Source organism: Antedon mediterranea, chromosome 11, assembly GCF_964355755.1.
Source record: "Antedon mediterranea chromosome 11, ecAntMedi1.1, whole genome shotgun sequence".
Lineage (NCBI taxonomy): Eukaryota > Metazoa > Echinodermata > Crinoidea > Comatulida > Antedonidae > Antedon > Antedon mediterranea.
The window spans coordinates 268735-286455 of record NC_092680.1 but is presented as its reverse complement, the minus strand read 5'-3'; the positions used below and the strand labels follow the sequence as shown (position 1 = coordinate 286455).

General features: G+C 31.8%; 2 protein-coding genes across 6 annotated transcripts in view; both read right to left on the bottom strand.

The window, feature by feature from the left end:
* Window positions 1-5139: 5139 nt before the first annotated feature.
* On the bottom strand, window positions 5140-12837 carry LOC140062790 (protein ENL-like). 2 transcript variants are annotated; one of them, XM_072109119.1, is made up of 5 exons: window positions 12745-12837; window positions 9667-9844; window positions 8922-9148; window positions 8195-8368; window positions 5140-7857 (listed from the first exon to the last, which is right to left on the bottom strand). In XM_072109119.1, the coding sequence occupies exons 1-5, from the start codon at window positions 12784-12786 to the stop codon at window positions 6895-6897; spliced, it is 1584 nt and encodes a 527-aa protein (XP_071965220.1). In that variant the 5' UTR covers window positions 12787-12837; the 3' UTR covers window positions 5140-6894. The 2 variants fall into 2 exon arrangements, with proteins under 2 accessions (XP_071965220.1, XP_071965221.1); XM_072109120.1 differs by lacking the exon at window positions 12745-12837 and adding an exon at window positions 12190-12297.
* A 1181-nt stretch (window positions 12838-14018) lies between these two features.
* Window positions 14019-17721, bottom strand: part of LOC140063146 (rho guanine nucleotide exchange factor 28-like) — a 76280-nt gene continuing 72577 nt past the window's right edge. For all 4 annotated transcript variants that reach the window (XM_072109596.1, XM_072109595.1, XM_072109598.1 and 1 more), the window contains one exon: window positions 14019-17500. The gene's annotated coding sequence lies outside the window, so the exon portion shown is untranslated. The remainder of the gene's footprint in view (window positions 17501-17721) is intronic.

The following is a 17721-nucleotide window of genomic DNA, read 5'->3' as shown; positions in this document are numbered from 1 at the left end:
CCATTCTTCGTCTCTGCGCATGTTTATTATGCAATAGTAAGCATTTATGTCAAAAAATAAAAGGGTCGGAAATCGGCTATATTTCGCAAATTTCCCTGTACTATAGTACAGGATTTTTTCCAAAAATGGCCAATTTTCGACCTTTTTATTTTTCGATAAAACTGGTTACTATAGCACAATTGACATGCGCAGAACGCATTATTCACCTCTGCGCATGTTTATTATGCAATAGTAAGCATTTATGTCAAAAAATAAAAGGGTCGGAAATCGGCCATATTTCGCAAATTTCCCTGTACTATAGTACAGGATTTTTTCCAAAAAATGGCCAATTTTCGACGTTTTTATTTTTCGATAAAACTGGTTACTATAGCACAATTAATATGCGCAGAACCCATTATTCGTCTCTGCGCATGTTTATTATGCAATAGTAACCATTTATGTCAAAAATTAAAAGGGTCGGAAATCAGCCATTTTTCGAAAATTTCCCTGTACTATAGTACAGGGATTTTTTCCAAAAAATGGCCAATTTTCGACCTTTTTATTTTTCGATAAAACTGGTTACTATAGCACAATTGACATGCGCAGAACCCATTATTCGCCTCTGTGCATGTTTATTATGCTATAGTAACCATTTATGTCAAAACTGGTTACTATAGCACAATTGACATGCGCAGAACCCATTATTCGTCTCTGTGCATGTTTATTATGCAATAGTAACCATTTATGTCAAATATGGTTACTATAGCACAATTGACATGCGCAGAACCCATTAGTCGACTCTGCGCATGTTTATTATGCTATAGTAACCATTTATGGCAAAACTGGCTACTATAGCACAATTGACACGTGCAGAACCCATTCTTCGTCTCTGCGCATGTTTATTATGCAATAGTAAGCATTTATGTCAAAAAATAACAGGGTCGGAAATCGGCTATATTTCGCAAATTTCCCTGTACTATAGTACAGGATTTTTTCCAAAAATGGCCAATTTTCGACCTTTTTATTTTTCGATAAAACTGGTTACTATAGCACAATTGACATGCGCAGAACCCATTATTTACCTCTGCGCATGTTTATTATGCAATAGTAAGCATTTATGTCAAAAAATAAAAGGGTCGGAAATCGGCCATATTTCGCAAATTTCCATGTACTATAGTACAGGATTTTTTCCAAAAATGGCAAATTTTCGACCTTTTTATTTTTCGATAAAACTGGTTACTATAGCACAATTGACATGCGCAGAACCCATTATTCACCTCTGCGCATGTTTATTATGCAATAGTAAGCATTTATGTCAAAAAATAAAAGGGTCGGAAATCGGCCATATTTCGCTAATTTCCATGTACTATAGTACAGGATTTTTTCCAAAAAATGGCCAATTTTCGACCTTTTTATTTTTCGATAAAACTGGTTACTATAGCACAATTAACATGCGCAGAACCCATTATTCGTCTCTGCGCATGTTTATTATGCAATAGTAAGCATTTATGTCAAAAAAAAAGGGTCGGAAATCGGCCATATTTCGCAAATTTCCCTGTACTATAGTACAGGGATTTTTTCAAAAAAATTGCCAATTTTCGACCTTTTTATTTTTCGATAAAACTGGTTACTATAGCGCAATTGACATGCGCAGAACCCATTATTCGCCTCTGTGCATGTTTATTATGCTGTAGTAACCATTTATGTCAAAACTGGTTACTATAGCACAATTGACATGCGCAGAACGCATTATTCACCTCTGCGCATGTTTATTATGCAATAGTAAGCATTTATGTCAAAAAATAAAAGGGTCGGAAATCGGCCATATTTCGCAAATTTCCCTGTACTATAATACAGGATTTTTTCCAAAAAATGGCCAATTTTCGACCTTTTTATTTTTCGATAAAACTGGTTACTATAGCACAATTGACATGCGCAGAACCCATTATTCTTCTCTGTGCATGTTTATTATGCAATAGTAACCATTTATGTCAAATATGGTTACTATAGCACAATTGACATGCGCAGAACCCATTAGTCGACTCTGCGCATGTTTATTATGCTATAGTAACCATTTATGGCAAAACTGGCTACTATAGCACAATTGACATGTGCAGAACCCATTCTTCGTCTCTGCGCATGTTTATTATGCAATAGTAACCATTTATGTTAAATATGGTTACTATAGCACAATTGACATGCGCACAACCCATTATTCACCTCTGCGCATGTTTATTATGCAATAGTAAGAATTTATGTCAAAAAATAAAAGGGTCGGAAATCGGCCATATTTCGCAAATTTCCCTGTACTATAGTACAGGATTTTTTCAAAAAAATTGCCAATTTTCGACCTTTTTATTTTTCGATAAAACTGGTTACTATAGCACAATTAACATGCGCAGAACCCATTAGTCGACTCTGCGCATGTTTATTATGCAATAGTAACCATTTATGTCAAAAAATAAAAGGGTCGAAAATCGGCCATTTTTCGAAAATTTCCCTGTACTATAGTATAGGGAAATTTTGCAATTTTTCGACTCTTTTATTATTTGACATAACTAGTTACTATGGTTCTATAAGATGATCATAACACCATATATGCGCATATATGGCAATATTATGGCATATTTATTGAATTTTAAAAAGTGGATATTTTGGTCATTTTTCAAAAAAATTTCGACCCTTTTATTTTTTGACTATAGCACAATTTCTATGGCTCTATAAGATGATCATAACACCATATTACACCATATTCAACAATTATGCCATAATATTGCCATAATATTAGCATATATTCTGTTATCACCATCTTATAGAGCCAAAGTAACTAGTAATATTATTTCAAACTTTCTATTTTTTTTACATAATTGACTATTATATAATTGACATGCGCAGAACACAAATGATTCTGCGAAAATGAACATTGAATTATAAACAAAAAAAGCAATATAAAAACATTGATATTTATTAAATAACACAAAAACAAAGCTGTATTAAACTTTAAAACAGTCCATTTTTTCTAAATCTAAATCATGCAAATACCTACACTGTTTAAATCAAGAAACAGAAATATAAATATGTATTTACATATATTGTATACAAAAGTGGTATATTGTTAATAAATTAATACCAAGTTGTTTTAAAATACTTTTCTGAATAACTGTTTAAATATAAGAAATTATATAAAGGTAAATAAAAAATATAAATTATACTTCAGATTGACCCACTCATGTTACATTGAAAACCAAATGTTTAAATTGATTTTACAAATATAACTAGATGGACATTAGATGCCCCCCCCCCCCCACAAAGCATTGTGCAGTTTTAATAAAGTTAATCATTTTCGTAGAAAAAAAAAAAAATTTTCCATTTATATAAAAATAATTCAACTAAAAATCCACTGGCTTTTAAAAATATATAATATTTATTATTAAAGCTTGGTTCCCACTAGGGCGCGACGCAAGCAACAGTTTGAATAATCCATCGTTTAATCAAATCCATCATGTTACATCTTTATGTTGTGTCTCTAGTGGGAACCAAGCCTTATTATGCCCAACAACAACTATTTCCATGTTATCACAATTGAAAACAAAACAATACACAATTTTGTTGAAATTATTCAGCATTTAAGAGTAATATATAAATTATTTGCACTAAAGCTTACATATAAAAGACTTTATCTGTAAGATACTCTTTGTAATCACGTAATACACCTGCATGAGGGCAGTAAAGCAACAAATATCTAGCACTTTCTTTCCTACAAAATACATGTCCCAATAGTAAACACATTAAAACAACAATCTGAATATAGTATAAACAATAATATAGTAATATTATATGTATTCTGAAGATTAGGACATTTTTACTTAATAAAACGTAAATACATATATTGCTTAAAATACTTGGCAGGAGTAAAGTAACTAAGAATTACTGGTTACACACTTTGACATTCAGAATACTGTACTTACAAAAAGATATTATATATATAGATCATACTGATAATAAAACCTTCCCTCCCTTATGAGATTACTGCTTTAAATATAGGATGTACATGAATTCTTTTGTACATGAAACATTTGATGTACATGAAACCTTTCAATTTAAAAGAGTTATTCAATCCCACACACTTGAATTACTGATTTACTTAGGCAGACCACCTGCACTCTTACATTTAAAGTTTAAAATATTAAGATTCATTTTTCTCTATTATTTAAATGTTATAAAATAAATTTAAAATGCAGAAGAAAATGTTAACATTTAGAAATCAGTACTTTATCTGCAATAAAATGTTTAAATAAAATTCCAATTTTATCTCACCCAGTTTACATCTTATTTATCAAAGATATATAATTTACAATATTAAATTTCACATAAAATAAAAAACATTTTTCTTAATTTATATAATATTTTAGTGAAAACCTTACAAAATCAAGATATTTCATTGTGGCTTTAACCAAGTCAGCGGGACATTTATAAATCATATAGGCCATGGGAAATAGACTGTACCCTGCATTATATCATTTTGTGGACGTCTGGTGAAATCTGGTGAAAAGATTGAAGTTTACCAAAATCCTCACCACCTCCTAAAAAGGTGCTAAATTGACGAGAACTCTAACCCCACCATTGAGCATTTGGTATTAAATGCACAATTGCTAATCTGTACACCGTTATTATTAACCTTTATTTATTTTGAATATAACAATATATTTTAAAAAAACTGTAGAAAGTATTTTAATCTTATTGCAAAATACATGATTTACATGGTGTATATTAATTTATGTGTTGGTAGATGTCTCTATGTGGTCCCTATTCACGCTTCGACTACAGAAAACATCCTTAAAACGGATATCCTTAAATATTTATTGTCTGTTGTGAAATATCTCGCTTCATGATTTTTGAAAATACGGCCACGACTTGCGCAATGACTCATTTGGCAAAACTGAGTAACAGATTAACATAAAACTTACTATGCACCATAACAACTATCCCAATCATACAAAACAAACACCAAGGAATTGAGAATATAGACACATTTTACAATACAATATTAACAGGATATAATATCAACAAATCTATCATTTTATGAATTGACAGAAATACATTGCTAGATTGTGACAAAAACTATAGCTGAATTGGTACTATTACTACTATTGTACACCTTGTGTATTCTTGCAATTTGATTGGTTAATGTTGCTTCATGTGTTCTTGATATCTACTGTTCAGTTGTACGAAAAAATTTCTCAGGCAGGCTCTGGTGAAGCCTATTTGCTTGCAGTTTTTCAAAACATTAACATTTAAAATGGCACTCTATATCTGAACATTTTTTAATAATTAACACAAAAAATCTTGGCTTTAAATTGTTTGCATGATCGTAATAATACAAGTGTTGTTGTTAAAAAAAAACTGAAGTAGTTTCTCTTATGATCATCTGCCTAGCCGAGCTGAGCTTAGCCGTAGAGCTTAGCTAGGGTGTAATACCCAACATCTGCCTAGCTGAGCTTAGCCGTAGAGCTTAGCTAGGGTGTAATACCCACCATCTGCCTAGCTGAGCTTAGCCGTAGAGCTTAGCTAGGGTGTAATACCCAACATCTGCCTAGCTGAGCTTAGCCGTAGAGCTTAGCTAGGGTGTAATACCCACCATCTGCCTAGCTGAGCTTAGCCGTAGAGCTTAGCTAGGGTGTAATACCCATCATCTGCCTAGCTGAGCTGAGCCGTAGAGCTTAGCTAGGGTGTAATACCCATCATCTGCCTAGCTGAGCTAGCCTTAGAGCCTAGTTAGGTATATGGTATTTCGTTTTTGACATAGTTCTCGGTAGGTATTGAATAGAGAGAATATTTCATTCATTGAAAGATTCAATGCTCCGCCTCATAAAATAAAGCAGTCTACTGATGAAATATTCTTACCATTTAACTCATAAACATTCATTCAACACCCATATTTAATAGCTTTATCAAACAATTTTAATACTGTAAAGGATATCTAGCTAAAATAATATTTACTACTAATTTTGAATGTTTAAAAAAATCAAGTTGAAGCATGATTACAGAATGGACTCTGCCTAATATCTTTGAATGAACTCAAATGAACTCTCAAATTATATTAGCATAACTGGCAGTACCTGAATACAGCATATCAATGTATAAAAAAATAACGGCTCTTTTTAAATTAGAAAATACTAAATAAAATCTTATAAAATCAAAAGTCCAGTAATGTTCATGAAACAACACCAACTTAAACTAAATTCAGCAACTTCAGCTGACAACAACCTTCCTATTTTAATACTTTAAAATGATTAAATGTTTTTACAAAATTGGTTTTGATCAGGGAAGCGTAAAATTATACTCTTCCCTGGTTTTGATATAATTAAATACAATATTATCAATTTGTGAGCAATACAAAGGGTTTGTTGTCACTGCATTGTGCTACTCAACAAGAAGCAATGCTCAAACAGATTGTTTAGAATTGATTATTAATATTATGTATAATTTGTGAATAAATCTAATTCTTAGTGGTGATGATTATTTAAATCATTAAAATTTATTACAATTAATAAAATATTGTCATATTTTGTCTTTCTATCACCTTATCTTTGGCAGATTTTTATCTACAGCACTTTACTGTTCATTTTAGTAATTTATTAAAATGATTTTTAGAAATTAAACCCAATAGTTATTTACTATACTGCTACCATAATATTATGGTCATTTAAACAATATAGTTTCACAAATATTTATACTGTTTGATATCCCTGTTAATCATTAATTTAACCTCATTTACCTGCCACTTTAAATACTGTACAATACTGAGTTGTTGCAATACTTGAGATGAATACAGTACCTTGTGTTGAAACAAACGATGAATTTGATCACAAACTACATAGCACACCACGCAACCTTTAGCACACCATAGTGAGTTCACATTACAAGTGTTTCGATACAATTTTGCAATTTTTGTATTGTGGATTTATCTAGGGAACACAAATCAAAGTCAAAAGTGGAGGTAGTAATCTGAAAGAGGCCGGTCTCTTCAATGAGGTCAGCGACCTTTTGTAAATGTTCACGATTGTGTAAACTCATTAGTCTCTGGTGCAGATCAACTAGTTCTTCAAGCTCAGTCTTTTTAGCAACAGCTGGCTTTTTCACTTTTTTAACTTCAGTTGTTCTATCTTTCTTTTCATTCACTTTACTTTTTTTTCCATTTGTTGCTTTCTTCTGAGTTGTTTTTTGAGTTGTTTTTGGTTTTTCTACCGGGGGAGGTGTAGCAACAGGTGCGGGTGATGATTGGTTAAAATGATGCTGTTCATTATCGCTGTCGTCGTCGGACAGTACTGCTTTATAAGGTTCGCCTTGAAATGGCGTACCGACAATTTCACTGCTGTCCTCAAGATCCTCATTGTCAGATTCTTGCATGAATTCCTGCATCAGCGTATTAAGAGCGCCACCGCTTTGTTTATTCGGAAACGATGAGAAGCTTGTGCTTGACCCAGGAGAGGGCACATCCTCAATCTCCTCCGTGCTAAGTTCAGCATCAAATGGCGGTAACATTTTTTTTGGAGGCTCTGGTTTTGTCTTATTCTTGCGTTCTACAACAGCCTCCGGTTTGAACAAAGGTTCCTCTTGTACTTTCGGCTGTTTAACTTTCTCTTTCAATTTTATTTTTTCATTAGAATTTGGCTTATCATTTTTTTCTCCCGTTTTCAGTCCAGAGGAACTCTTTTTACGTTTCTTTATTTGCTCTGGCGCTGAATTACTTGGATTACTCTGTCTTTTCACATTCTGTTTGTTGGGATCCTTAGGTTTACTTTCCTTTGGTGTCATAGATTTGGGTTCCTTTCCTTTACTTGGCTTACTTGCAACTGGACTTCTGCTTGACCCTTCCTAAAAACACAAATATACATAATTATGTCAAATTACTTTACATGAAGTACACAAGTTAATTGGTAAAAAGTATGATTACTAAATAATAATTAATAAATAATGCAAGTGGAGTTGTGACTTGGTGGTTATAATGCTTGGCTACCAATTCAATTTCTAATGACAAATTACACCACTCCCAAAGACTTGTAATAAGACTTTGTTTATGTAAAGCATCTTGTGTATGTTTGTCTTGTGAACAGGATTGCCACCTTTAAGAAGGATAGTGAATGAATTCGCTTATGGTTATCCTTGCCTAAATATATAAAAACAAAAAGTGAAATAAAACACTGCAACTGACCTTTTTCTCTTTGGGTTTCTTAAGTGCAAGAGCATTAGAAGCAGCTGCATGTGGCTTACCCTTCACCTTTGGTACCTGTACTGTATGTACAGGCATAAGACTGGTCTCCAGAGGCCCAGTAGTGGTCTCTAAACTTGAAGAGTTTAAATCTGGAGCATCTGGGTTGATTCCAACCTAATCATAAATCGTTATTTTTATTTTTAATTATGAAGGAAGATAATACCGCCCAATAGGTGTGTCATAACTACTTGGGTAATTCATTAGAATGAAAACAACACATAAATCCTGTTATGTTTTGTATCATTGTTATGTAGGCCTATAAGCATTTAGCTTCACAAAACAATATAAACACATTAAAAAACAAGGTTGTGAAAGTATTTGTGTTTGCATTGTTGTTTAAGGCCAAATGTTATATTGTTTTGATCATATTTCAAATATAAATGGCAGATAAAAATAACAATATAGAGAAAAAAAATGTGCATTCTATAAACAAACTTACACAAACAACTCATTTAGGTGTCTCCATGTTTTGTGGTTGTATTGTAAGTAAGTAGCTGCTAAATAATGACACAACATGACACATACTGAATACAAGCCACAGATGATTCACAGATGTTAAACAGATGACAACCGCAACATGCTGGTTCACTACTTTACATGTCTTAATTGGGTTTTCCTATAATTTTACACATTTTTCCTGTATGATGAAATGTAAAGAAAGCCTTACCCCACCACCTTTTAACAGCTTTCTTCTGAAATCCTCGGTGGGATTTCTGAAGGTCAGCTTCTCATATCGAATGTGGTTGACTGGTGGAGATTTCTCCAAGTGAAGGAACATGTCATACTCAAAGACAACCTTCTTGGGCTCTTCCTTGTTCTTGAAGTGCACTTCAATCGGAAGGTGAAAGCCAGCATAGCCAACCTCTTCAATTTCATATGGTGGCTCCTTTTTTACTAAAAAAAAATGTTATAAAAGGTAATTTTTCAAAGTTATTAAAAATATTATAAATATTATAATGTATGCCTCTCTTAAAAATTTTTTTTTAAAATACAGTACCGATTTTATTATTAGGGATAAGTATACAAAATTGAAATATAATATTTTGAACCAAATTATTGCCTGTATATAACTATTTCAACACCTTTTAGATTTGTTCAACCATGTTTTACAATCAACCAAGGGCTACTGTATAATCCAAAATCATAAAGGGATATTGTATACTGTACGTTGCTAAAAATGTATTTTAATATTAGAGACATAAACATTAGGCTGAGGTGAGTCTACTATTCTCCGAAGGGAAAGGCTGACAGTGACACAACAAGACTAAGTAGGCTGACAGTGACACAACAAGACTAAGTAGGCTGACAGTGACACAACAAGACTAAGTAGGCTGACAGTGACACAACAAGACTAAGTAGGCCACAACATGAACTTGTCACCACAGACTGGTATAACACCATTTACGCCTTACCTCTTCTAGGCTTGTTAAAACTGTCATGAAGGACAAATACAACCTTCTCTACAAAGTGTTGAATATTATTGCCATCTGGGCCACGTACAAACACGGACCAGTCATGCGTGAAGCCCTTAGGTGTTGGCTCCTTGCGGAATGATGCGCGATGACCAAGATCCAACTTCACCTGTACGCACTAAAAAAGATAAAACAAAATCTAAGGTAAATAACTTGAATAAAAAAAGTTTAGATGTGAATTTTCTAGGTGGATATCAAATAGGTACAGTAGCTCCTTGTTATTACTGTTACAGTATGTCAGCATTCTCTTGTTTGTAGTGATAAAATAGTTATAGACTGTATATTAATATTGAATAGTTATAGACTGTATATTAATATTGAATAGTTATAGACTGTATATGAATATTGAATAGTTATACTATAGACTGTATATTAATATTGAATAGTTATAGACTGTATATTAATATTGAATAAAAAAAATAGAGATCATAGTCAAGATATAATACAATGCATTTATTTTTTAATATTATAATCATGTAATCAGTCAACCATGAAAAGGGTATTCAAAGAATGGATATTGTTAAACTGAATTTTTGCATAATAAATTGGTTTAACATTCAATGTTTTATAATTGTGCAAACTCATAATATAAGCCCACTCTGCATACAAATCTCATAAATAAGCCCACTCTGCATACAAATCTCATAAATAAGCTCACTCTGCATACGAATCTCATAAATAAGCCCACTCTGCATACGAATCTCATAAATAAGCCCACTCTGCATACGAATCTCATAATATAAGCCCACTCTGCATACAAATCTCATAAATAAGCTCACTCTGCATACGAATCTCATAAATAAGCCCACTCTGCATACGTTAGAGGCATTCATTCCCAGTTTTGAATGGTTTACTGAATGTTTCTTGAATTATAATAATAAATGTGACAAGCAATAGATACTAGAGTAGTTCTAACATCCTACCTGGTTGCACGGTAATCTATTAATCATTTTACTGTTAGTAATATCAGATACATTAGTCATTTACACTCTACTTGCAATTATGTCATTTCCTCACTGCCGCACTCTCTAGCATTTTTATTGTCAACTTATTTTTACTTAAAGTGGATCACTCTAAAGTCATTGTACACTGTCATCTATTATTACCCTTGCACAAACAATTGAATAAAGTTCATAAATGGATTTGCATTAAGTGTTTGTTGGAATGTATGTACCTGTTTTATCATCAACCCAGAAGTTTGCACAGTTAAGCAATACCTGGGCAAATCTTTAAAAAATCTTTAAACCAACTTAATATTGATTATTTCATGAATAGAACTATAAAAGTGAGACGATTTATGAAAAAAATATTGAAATTGGTGAAAGTTTGACAATTTTTTTGGGTGAAAAATATCGATTTTGGGTAAATTGACAGGAAATATGTATAACTGTTATAATCTTTGTCAATTTATAAGTTCAGTGTAATCTGTGTAAACCTAATGCAACTTAATAACAGTGTAATCTGTGTAAACCTAATGCAACTTCAAGATTACATTAATGAAATTATAAAGCTTACAAATACAAATTTTTAGTTAGTGGTTACAAAAATGACACTACGCCGCTGCTGAGTCTAGCAGGTACAGTAGGCCTACAGTAGTCGATCTTCAACTGCAATTTACTGTATTAACAAGAAAATTAGAACAAAATGAGAATATGCATGTTATATTACTAAAATCTGATTATCGCAACGCGGTCTTGAGTAAGTAATTTGCATAACAATGAGTTCACCAAGATGAAAATCAAAGATCAAAAGAAGCGACATGCGATTTGAATGTCTGGTATTGATGTCTCAGATTAAATGCAGTAAATAAACTTTAAAAAAACAGAATTCAGACAGTAAAATTGAAAGGCTCTTGGAGAAATTGTGAGGGTTGGCACGTCTGCTGTGGAAACCGCAGTTGGTGGACAAGGTGGGCAGGCACTATCTATGTTTGCTACTACAGTATAAAAAAACTTCCACAAGACAGGGAAGACAAAATTATGTTGAAAAACCATGTATGCAGTTGATATTGCCGGAAATCACACTGTCAAGGGGGAAATTATTAAATTCTTTTCTAAACATCATAAGTACTATCTTTATTAGTATAGAATTGCTGTATTGTATTGTAATTATTGTGATTTTGCTCTTTTTTTCTTGAGACATTTTTTTGTTTTATAAATTATGTTTTGCTTGAATGATTATGAATGAAGGATGCTAAAAAACTATGGTATGATGACAGACATGTGTAATTGTATTAAGTACTAATTACTCTCTAGATACTATATTATTTCTTCTCCTTTATGCCTACTTACTAGGCTACTAATTCTAGCTTTCCCTTTCCCGTCATAATACATCGAACCGCAATCAGCAGCCGCAATCAACCCATCCAAAACGAATGATGGCTCAAAAAGCGTCAGGCATGACGCTGTCTGTTATTTACAAATAATTGTACACATTTGTATATAACTACGATTGTTTTCTTACCTGGGTGGTCATAATTATTACTTTTTCCAGACAATATGGTGAATTCTACAACATTTTATAAACTACATAACAAAAAAAGGAAGTATTTTATCGAAGATGTAACACAAAAAGTCTCAATCACAGCCGAAATTCGGCGCCCGTGTTTAGATATACCGCCCTCTATAGTTGGTTTTATAAAAACAATAACAATGTAAAAATGTTATTAAATGTTTCAAATCCGGAATAAAATTTCTGTCATATTTATGTTTAATTATACTTATTAGTAAACATTTGATATTTAAATTTGTTTGTTTAAAATAATATTTGTAAATAATCCTACCATCTGCATAATCCTTCCGAAAATCCTAATTGAGCATCACATTAAATAAACTATGATAGTAAAATACGAGGCTTATTCAATATAAAATAATTGAGTCAGATATTTGTCCTGTATAACGCAATTTTGTACATTGTTCGAGAAAAATTCAAAAGAAATTCTCGTGTGGGACTCGAATACACAATACATGTATCCTACATGAAATATGTCAATATCCTACCTCAGACTACAAAATTTACCTCAGGTGGTCTTGTTTTTCTTTTCTTGGTAGGTAAGTTCATCTCAAAAGGGTTCAAACATTAGGCCTACTAGTACTAAAGTAGACATAATCCCATATTAATAACTAAACTCTCAACTCAGTGCCATGGCCCATGTTGGAGTAGCTGTAGCGCGAATTGTTGGATCTTTGCTGTATATTAATTTGCATATATCTTATTTGCATGTTGTTTTGGTACGTCTATCCGTTGGCATGCAGTATTAGTATTAGTATATGTCCGTTCGTTACATGCTCTCGATATCTTTAGCTTTTTACCGTCCTACATGCTCTGAAAAATTGATTAGTCTAAAGTGTGCTTACGATAAATATGCATTTTTCCTACATAAAACAGAAATCTAAAATGTTTTTATCCTAGAACTATAGGATAACCATATGTTGACTTTGATAAAATAATATTTTCACGCGTCCAATCAAATGACATCATGATTAGTAAAAGAAATAATTAGTCGTGACGATACAACGATGACTGTTCTTATTGATCAAGACGTAATTTGATTGGATTGGATTGGAAAGATAGCATTTATGGTTATTCTACAGTTCTCGAATGTAAACTTTTTAGATTTCTGTTGTTTTATGTAAGAAAATGTATGGTTATCTATTTATCATCAATCGTTAGACCTATTTATTATTGTGTTTTCTGTTTTCGTGCGTTCGTAGCTGGTGAACATTTGGACGTACTATGGAAATCATAAAGAAAGTTTTGCGAAATAGACTAATTAATATTTTAGGATATTTATGTTCTTGTTAGTTTCTAGTGATGATTTTTTTTATTTTGGAGTGAATGACTGAATGAATCTAGTTGTTTACTATTTAATACAAGGTTAAACCAGACAAATTTGACTCATTTCATCCAGTTAAAACATTAAAACGCCGTTCATATCATTGCTATTCTATAAAGCTTGGTTCCCACTACGACGTAAACGCAAGGACGTAAACGCAACGTAGCGAGTTGACCAATGTTAAAGCGTGGTTCCCACTAGCGACGTAACGCAAGGACGTAAACGCAACGTAGCGAGTTGACCAATGTTAAAGCGTGGTTCCCACTAGCGACGTAACGCAAGGACGTAAACGCAAGGTAGCGAGTTGACCAATGTTAAAGCGTGGTTCCCACTAGCGACGTAACGCAAGGACGTAAACGCAACGTAGCGAGTTGACCAATGTTAAAGCGTGGTTCCCACTAGCGACATAACGCAAGGATGTAAACGCAACGTAGCGAGTTGACCAATGACAAGCGACAGTTCGAATAATCCATCACAATTTTTCAGCATGTTTTTTAAACGTTTTCTCCACTAATAATCGATGGATAATGATCCATTTTATTCTTTTTTAACTGGCCGATGTGACACATTTATCATAAACCCGTAAATACAGAAATCACCTAAAATAAAATACCAAGTTTCTCTTAATTGATTGTTTCGTTTAATACTATACTCGCTATTTACAGATGCCGTGTAAACATATAAAGACAACAATTACATAATTATTAGCACAACATGTCAGTTAAAACGAACCAAAACACGTGAAATTAAATTGTAAAATATACGTGATTCAAACACACATCATGGGCAATGGCCGTTTGTCATTAATTTACAGTAATAATAATTATATAAAATAACATTAAAAAATTAAATAAAATATTAAATTATAATATGGTACATGGAATATTGTCATGTACAGACATTTTACCAGATTAACATTGTTACAAATGCCCAGAGACTAATCAGGTACGACACAGGGGTTTGACGTTTCAAATTTAGTTTTTTTTGTTTCACAATATCTAATAGGTTTAATAGTCCCTTTCCCTTAAAGTGTCATTCTTTTTTCCCAAATGTCAACAGTAATGTGTAACAATTTTGAACAAATACAACATTTTGAAGCATTATATTCATTACATTTTCAATTAAACATACTACATGATTTCTCTACCATTCAATAGAAAATCCTCAAAAGCACCAACATCACAACATTTGGCCAATCACAAAACATGTTTCATTTACAGCAGCCAATCAGCTTATCTGTTACTTATAAAGAGTTGTAAGATCCTGAATGCATTAAAGTACATACACTGTGGGTTTATATACAAATGTGCATAAATTATTAGCATTCAATAACGTCTAAGCTGACACCTGCAGCAGCCAATCACAAGACAGCCTGCTGTCGATACACAAAACACACCATAATTCACATAGTACCCCAGTAACATACAACAAATGGACAGCAGACAACCATACATGCATCTTCTTTAACATGTCTTGACAAAGATCAAAACAGCACACACAAAGAGATCCATTTTGTAACGATATTTTTGTTGTAGTTGGTGAATGTGTGCAAGTCTTAAATATTACAAAGTGTCTTTATAACATAAACACATTTTAAATTATCTTATTGATACATTTTTATAATTTGACAAATTATTTAAGATAAATGTTGGGATCATATTATTTGGGTTCTAATAAATAAGTGAATGTGTTCAGGTTAAAAATAAAATAACAACCAAAAGAAATTATACAAAAGAATAATTATGGATTTTTAAAACTGAATCTAAGCAAAGTATCTAAAATCTACTGTTTATGGATTTTATTTAAATAAAATGAAATTACTATAGAAACATAAAATTACTCACAAAATATACACATGAATCTAGAAACACTGTAATTAAGATTTCTTATCTGAGAAAATAGAATTATTGTAGTTTTCTGATTACTTAATATAAACCTTCTATTGCTATTTATTATGAATAGAATTATTGTAGTTTTCTGATTACTTAATATAAACCTTCTATTGCTATTTATTATGACACAAATTTAACTTACAATGTTGATAAAGCATGTCACATGACAATCAAGGTGGTGTAAAAGAAGATTAAATAATAAAAGGTTTCTAAATTAATAACACTACATATTAAATATAGTCATGTCTCTATGGTCATCTTCATTGGACATGGGCTTATAATTGGGTCATGCTTGCAGCAGTGAGCTTATATTTGGGTCATGCTTGCAGCAGTGGTATTGTAATTGGGTTATGCTTGCAGCAGTGGGCTTATAATTGGGTCATGCTTGCAGCAGTGGGCTTATCACCCAATTAACCAATTAATTTGCATCAAAATCTATATTGTAGATACTGAGTTGATCTTAGTTGTAAGTACACAGACTCAATGTCAACTTTGTAGTGTTGCAAACCTATTTGGTAATAGACTTATATCAAAAATAAACATTTACAAACACAAGATCTGAAACTAGTATTCGAATGAAATTATATTAATTTTTACGGAAAACAAAACCAAACTAAATAAACTTCTCTACAATGACTTGAATTAAACAAAAATAGAAAGTATTCTGTAATCCTGACCTAGAATAGAAATAATATAGAAAGTAATATAGAAACATGAGGTATCTAAAAATAGAAGTAAATAAGCCATAATAAACATAAAATGAATGATTACAGTATATAACAATATGTAGAATTAAATACTATGTATTAGAAATATTACAATAAAATAGAGAACAAAGAATCAAGTTGAAGGATCTTGCCATTAAAAAGAAATTAAATACAGTAGTAAGCATTAGGGTCAAAGTTGAAGGGTCATGCTATTAAAAAACTAAATAGTAAGCATTAGAGTCAAAGTTGACAGTTCATGCCATTTTTAAATTAATAACTTGTTCTGCATTACAAAAATATTTTCCATTAGCTTGTGATTTGTAACTAAATTTACAATATAAAATATCCAAAGTAAAAATATCTTCTTTTTTTGGGATGAAATGATTTGTTTTCATTTAAAATTATTGGTAGGTTATATTGCTTATGTTAAAGCGATGGAATGCATTTATTATCTGCATAGAAAATGCAACAAAAACAGCAAAGTATACAAAATTCACAAAGTTTGTCCTAATTTAAATACAAGATCAATTTCAAAGTGAATTGTATAAAAATTATTTGATCTCTGACATTACAAAATGTGAATTACAACCATTTGATTAAATCATTCTTTTTAACAAAATACTGATTTATTGTCTTGATATATTCCCAATATGATGACATCACGTATGCAAATTACAAGTAAAGCAAAATACAATAGATTATCAACATATTATGTCTTAAAATAGACTGACTATTGTATGAGGTCATGTCAGGATATCTAAACTATACACTAGCTTTAAGACCTATACCCATTCGCTCCACATTTGAGGTTGGTTTATCTCATGTATAAATGTAGATGTAGTGTAGTCTGTAAAAATATAAGCTTTAAGAAACAATTTTCAACTGTTTTCAATGTCTATTTTCAACACAAACCCACAGACATTTTCAGCCTCTTCAGACCAGAGTTTACAATTATATAGCTTCTAATGATAAGCCTACATCAAATACATTTCTCTTATCATCTAGATGTATGTAAAATAATTTGAAGATTATAAATAAAATATTTGTTATACTATAGTGAATGTATATAGGGATTGTGTAAAATCAAAGCAAATGATCTAAATCCAACGTCTTTAACAAAGCAACAGACTTAGAAAGCTATTACAACTATTATTTGAAGCCAAGAGTGACATCAGCAGCATCACATGATTACCATAACATACAACATCAATTACATCCTCTTCTGTAAAGCCTTCATGTGATTGGTCCATTAAAATTGTATATTGATCTACCAATCCTGGTAATTCATAATTAGCAAGCGCCATTCACGATCATTATTGAACCATTGTACTTTAAGTAACCTGTAATATAAAAGTAAACGACTGTAAATAAGGCTGTAGTAATAACAGAACAGTATGTTATACTGTATATCAAACTTGGAAATTCATTTGGTCGTGGTATACAAAGATTCATGAAGCACCACGATCATTTATAATATTCATTCTTAGGCACTTATTGCGCAATGCTTCTAAAGCACTCCACACTGTTACCCCAGTCATTTTTTTAAATTATCAAACACGTA

What these genes read in the sequence shown, in the direction of transcription:
- LOC140062790 (XM_072109119.1), bottom strand. Translation starts at nt 12,786, where the DNA reads ATGAACTTACCTACCAAGAAAAGAAAAACAAGACCACCTGAG. An exon ending in GAAAAACAAGACCACCTGAG is followed by an intron (nt 9,845 to 12,744) that starts GTAAATTTTGTA and finishes TATCTTTTTTAG; the next exon opens with TGCGTACAGGTGAAGTTGGA. An exon ending in TTTTAACAAGCCTAGAAGAG is followed by an intron (nt 9,149 to 9,666) that starts GTAAGGCGTAAA and finishes ATTTTTTTTTAG; the next exon opens with TAAAAAAGGAGCCACCATAT.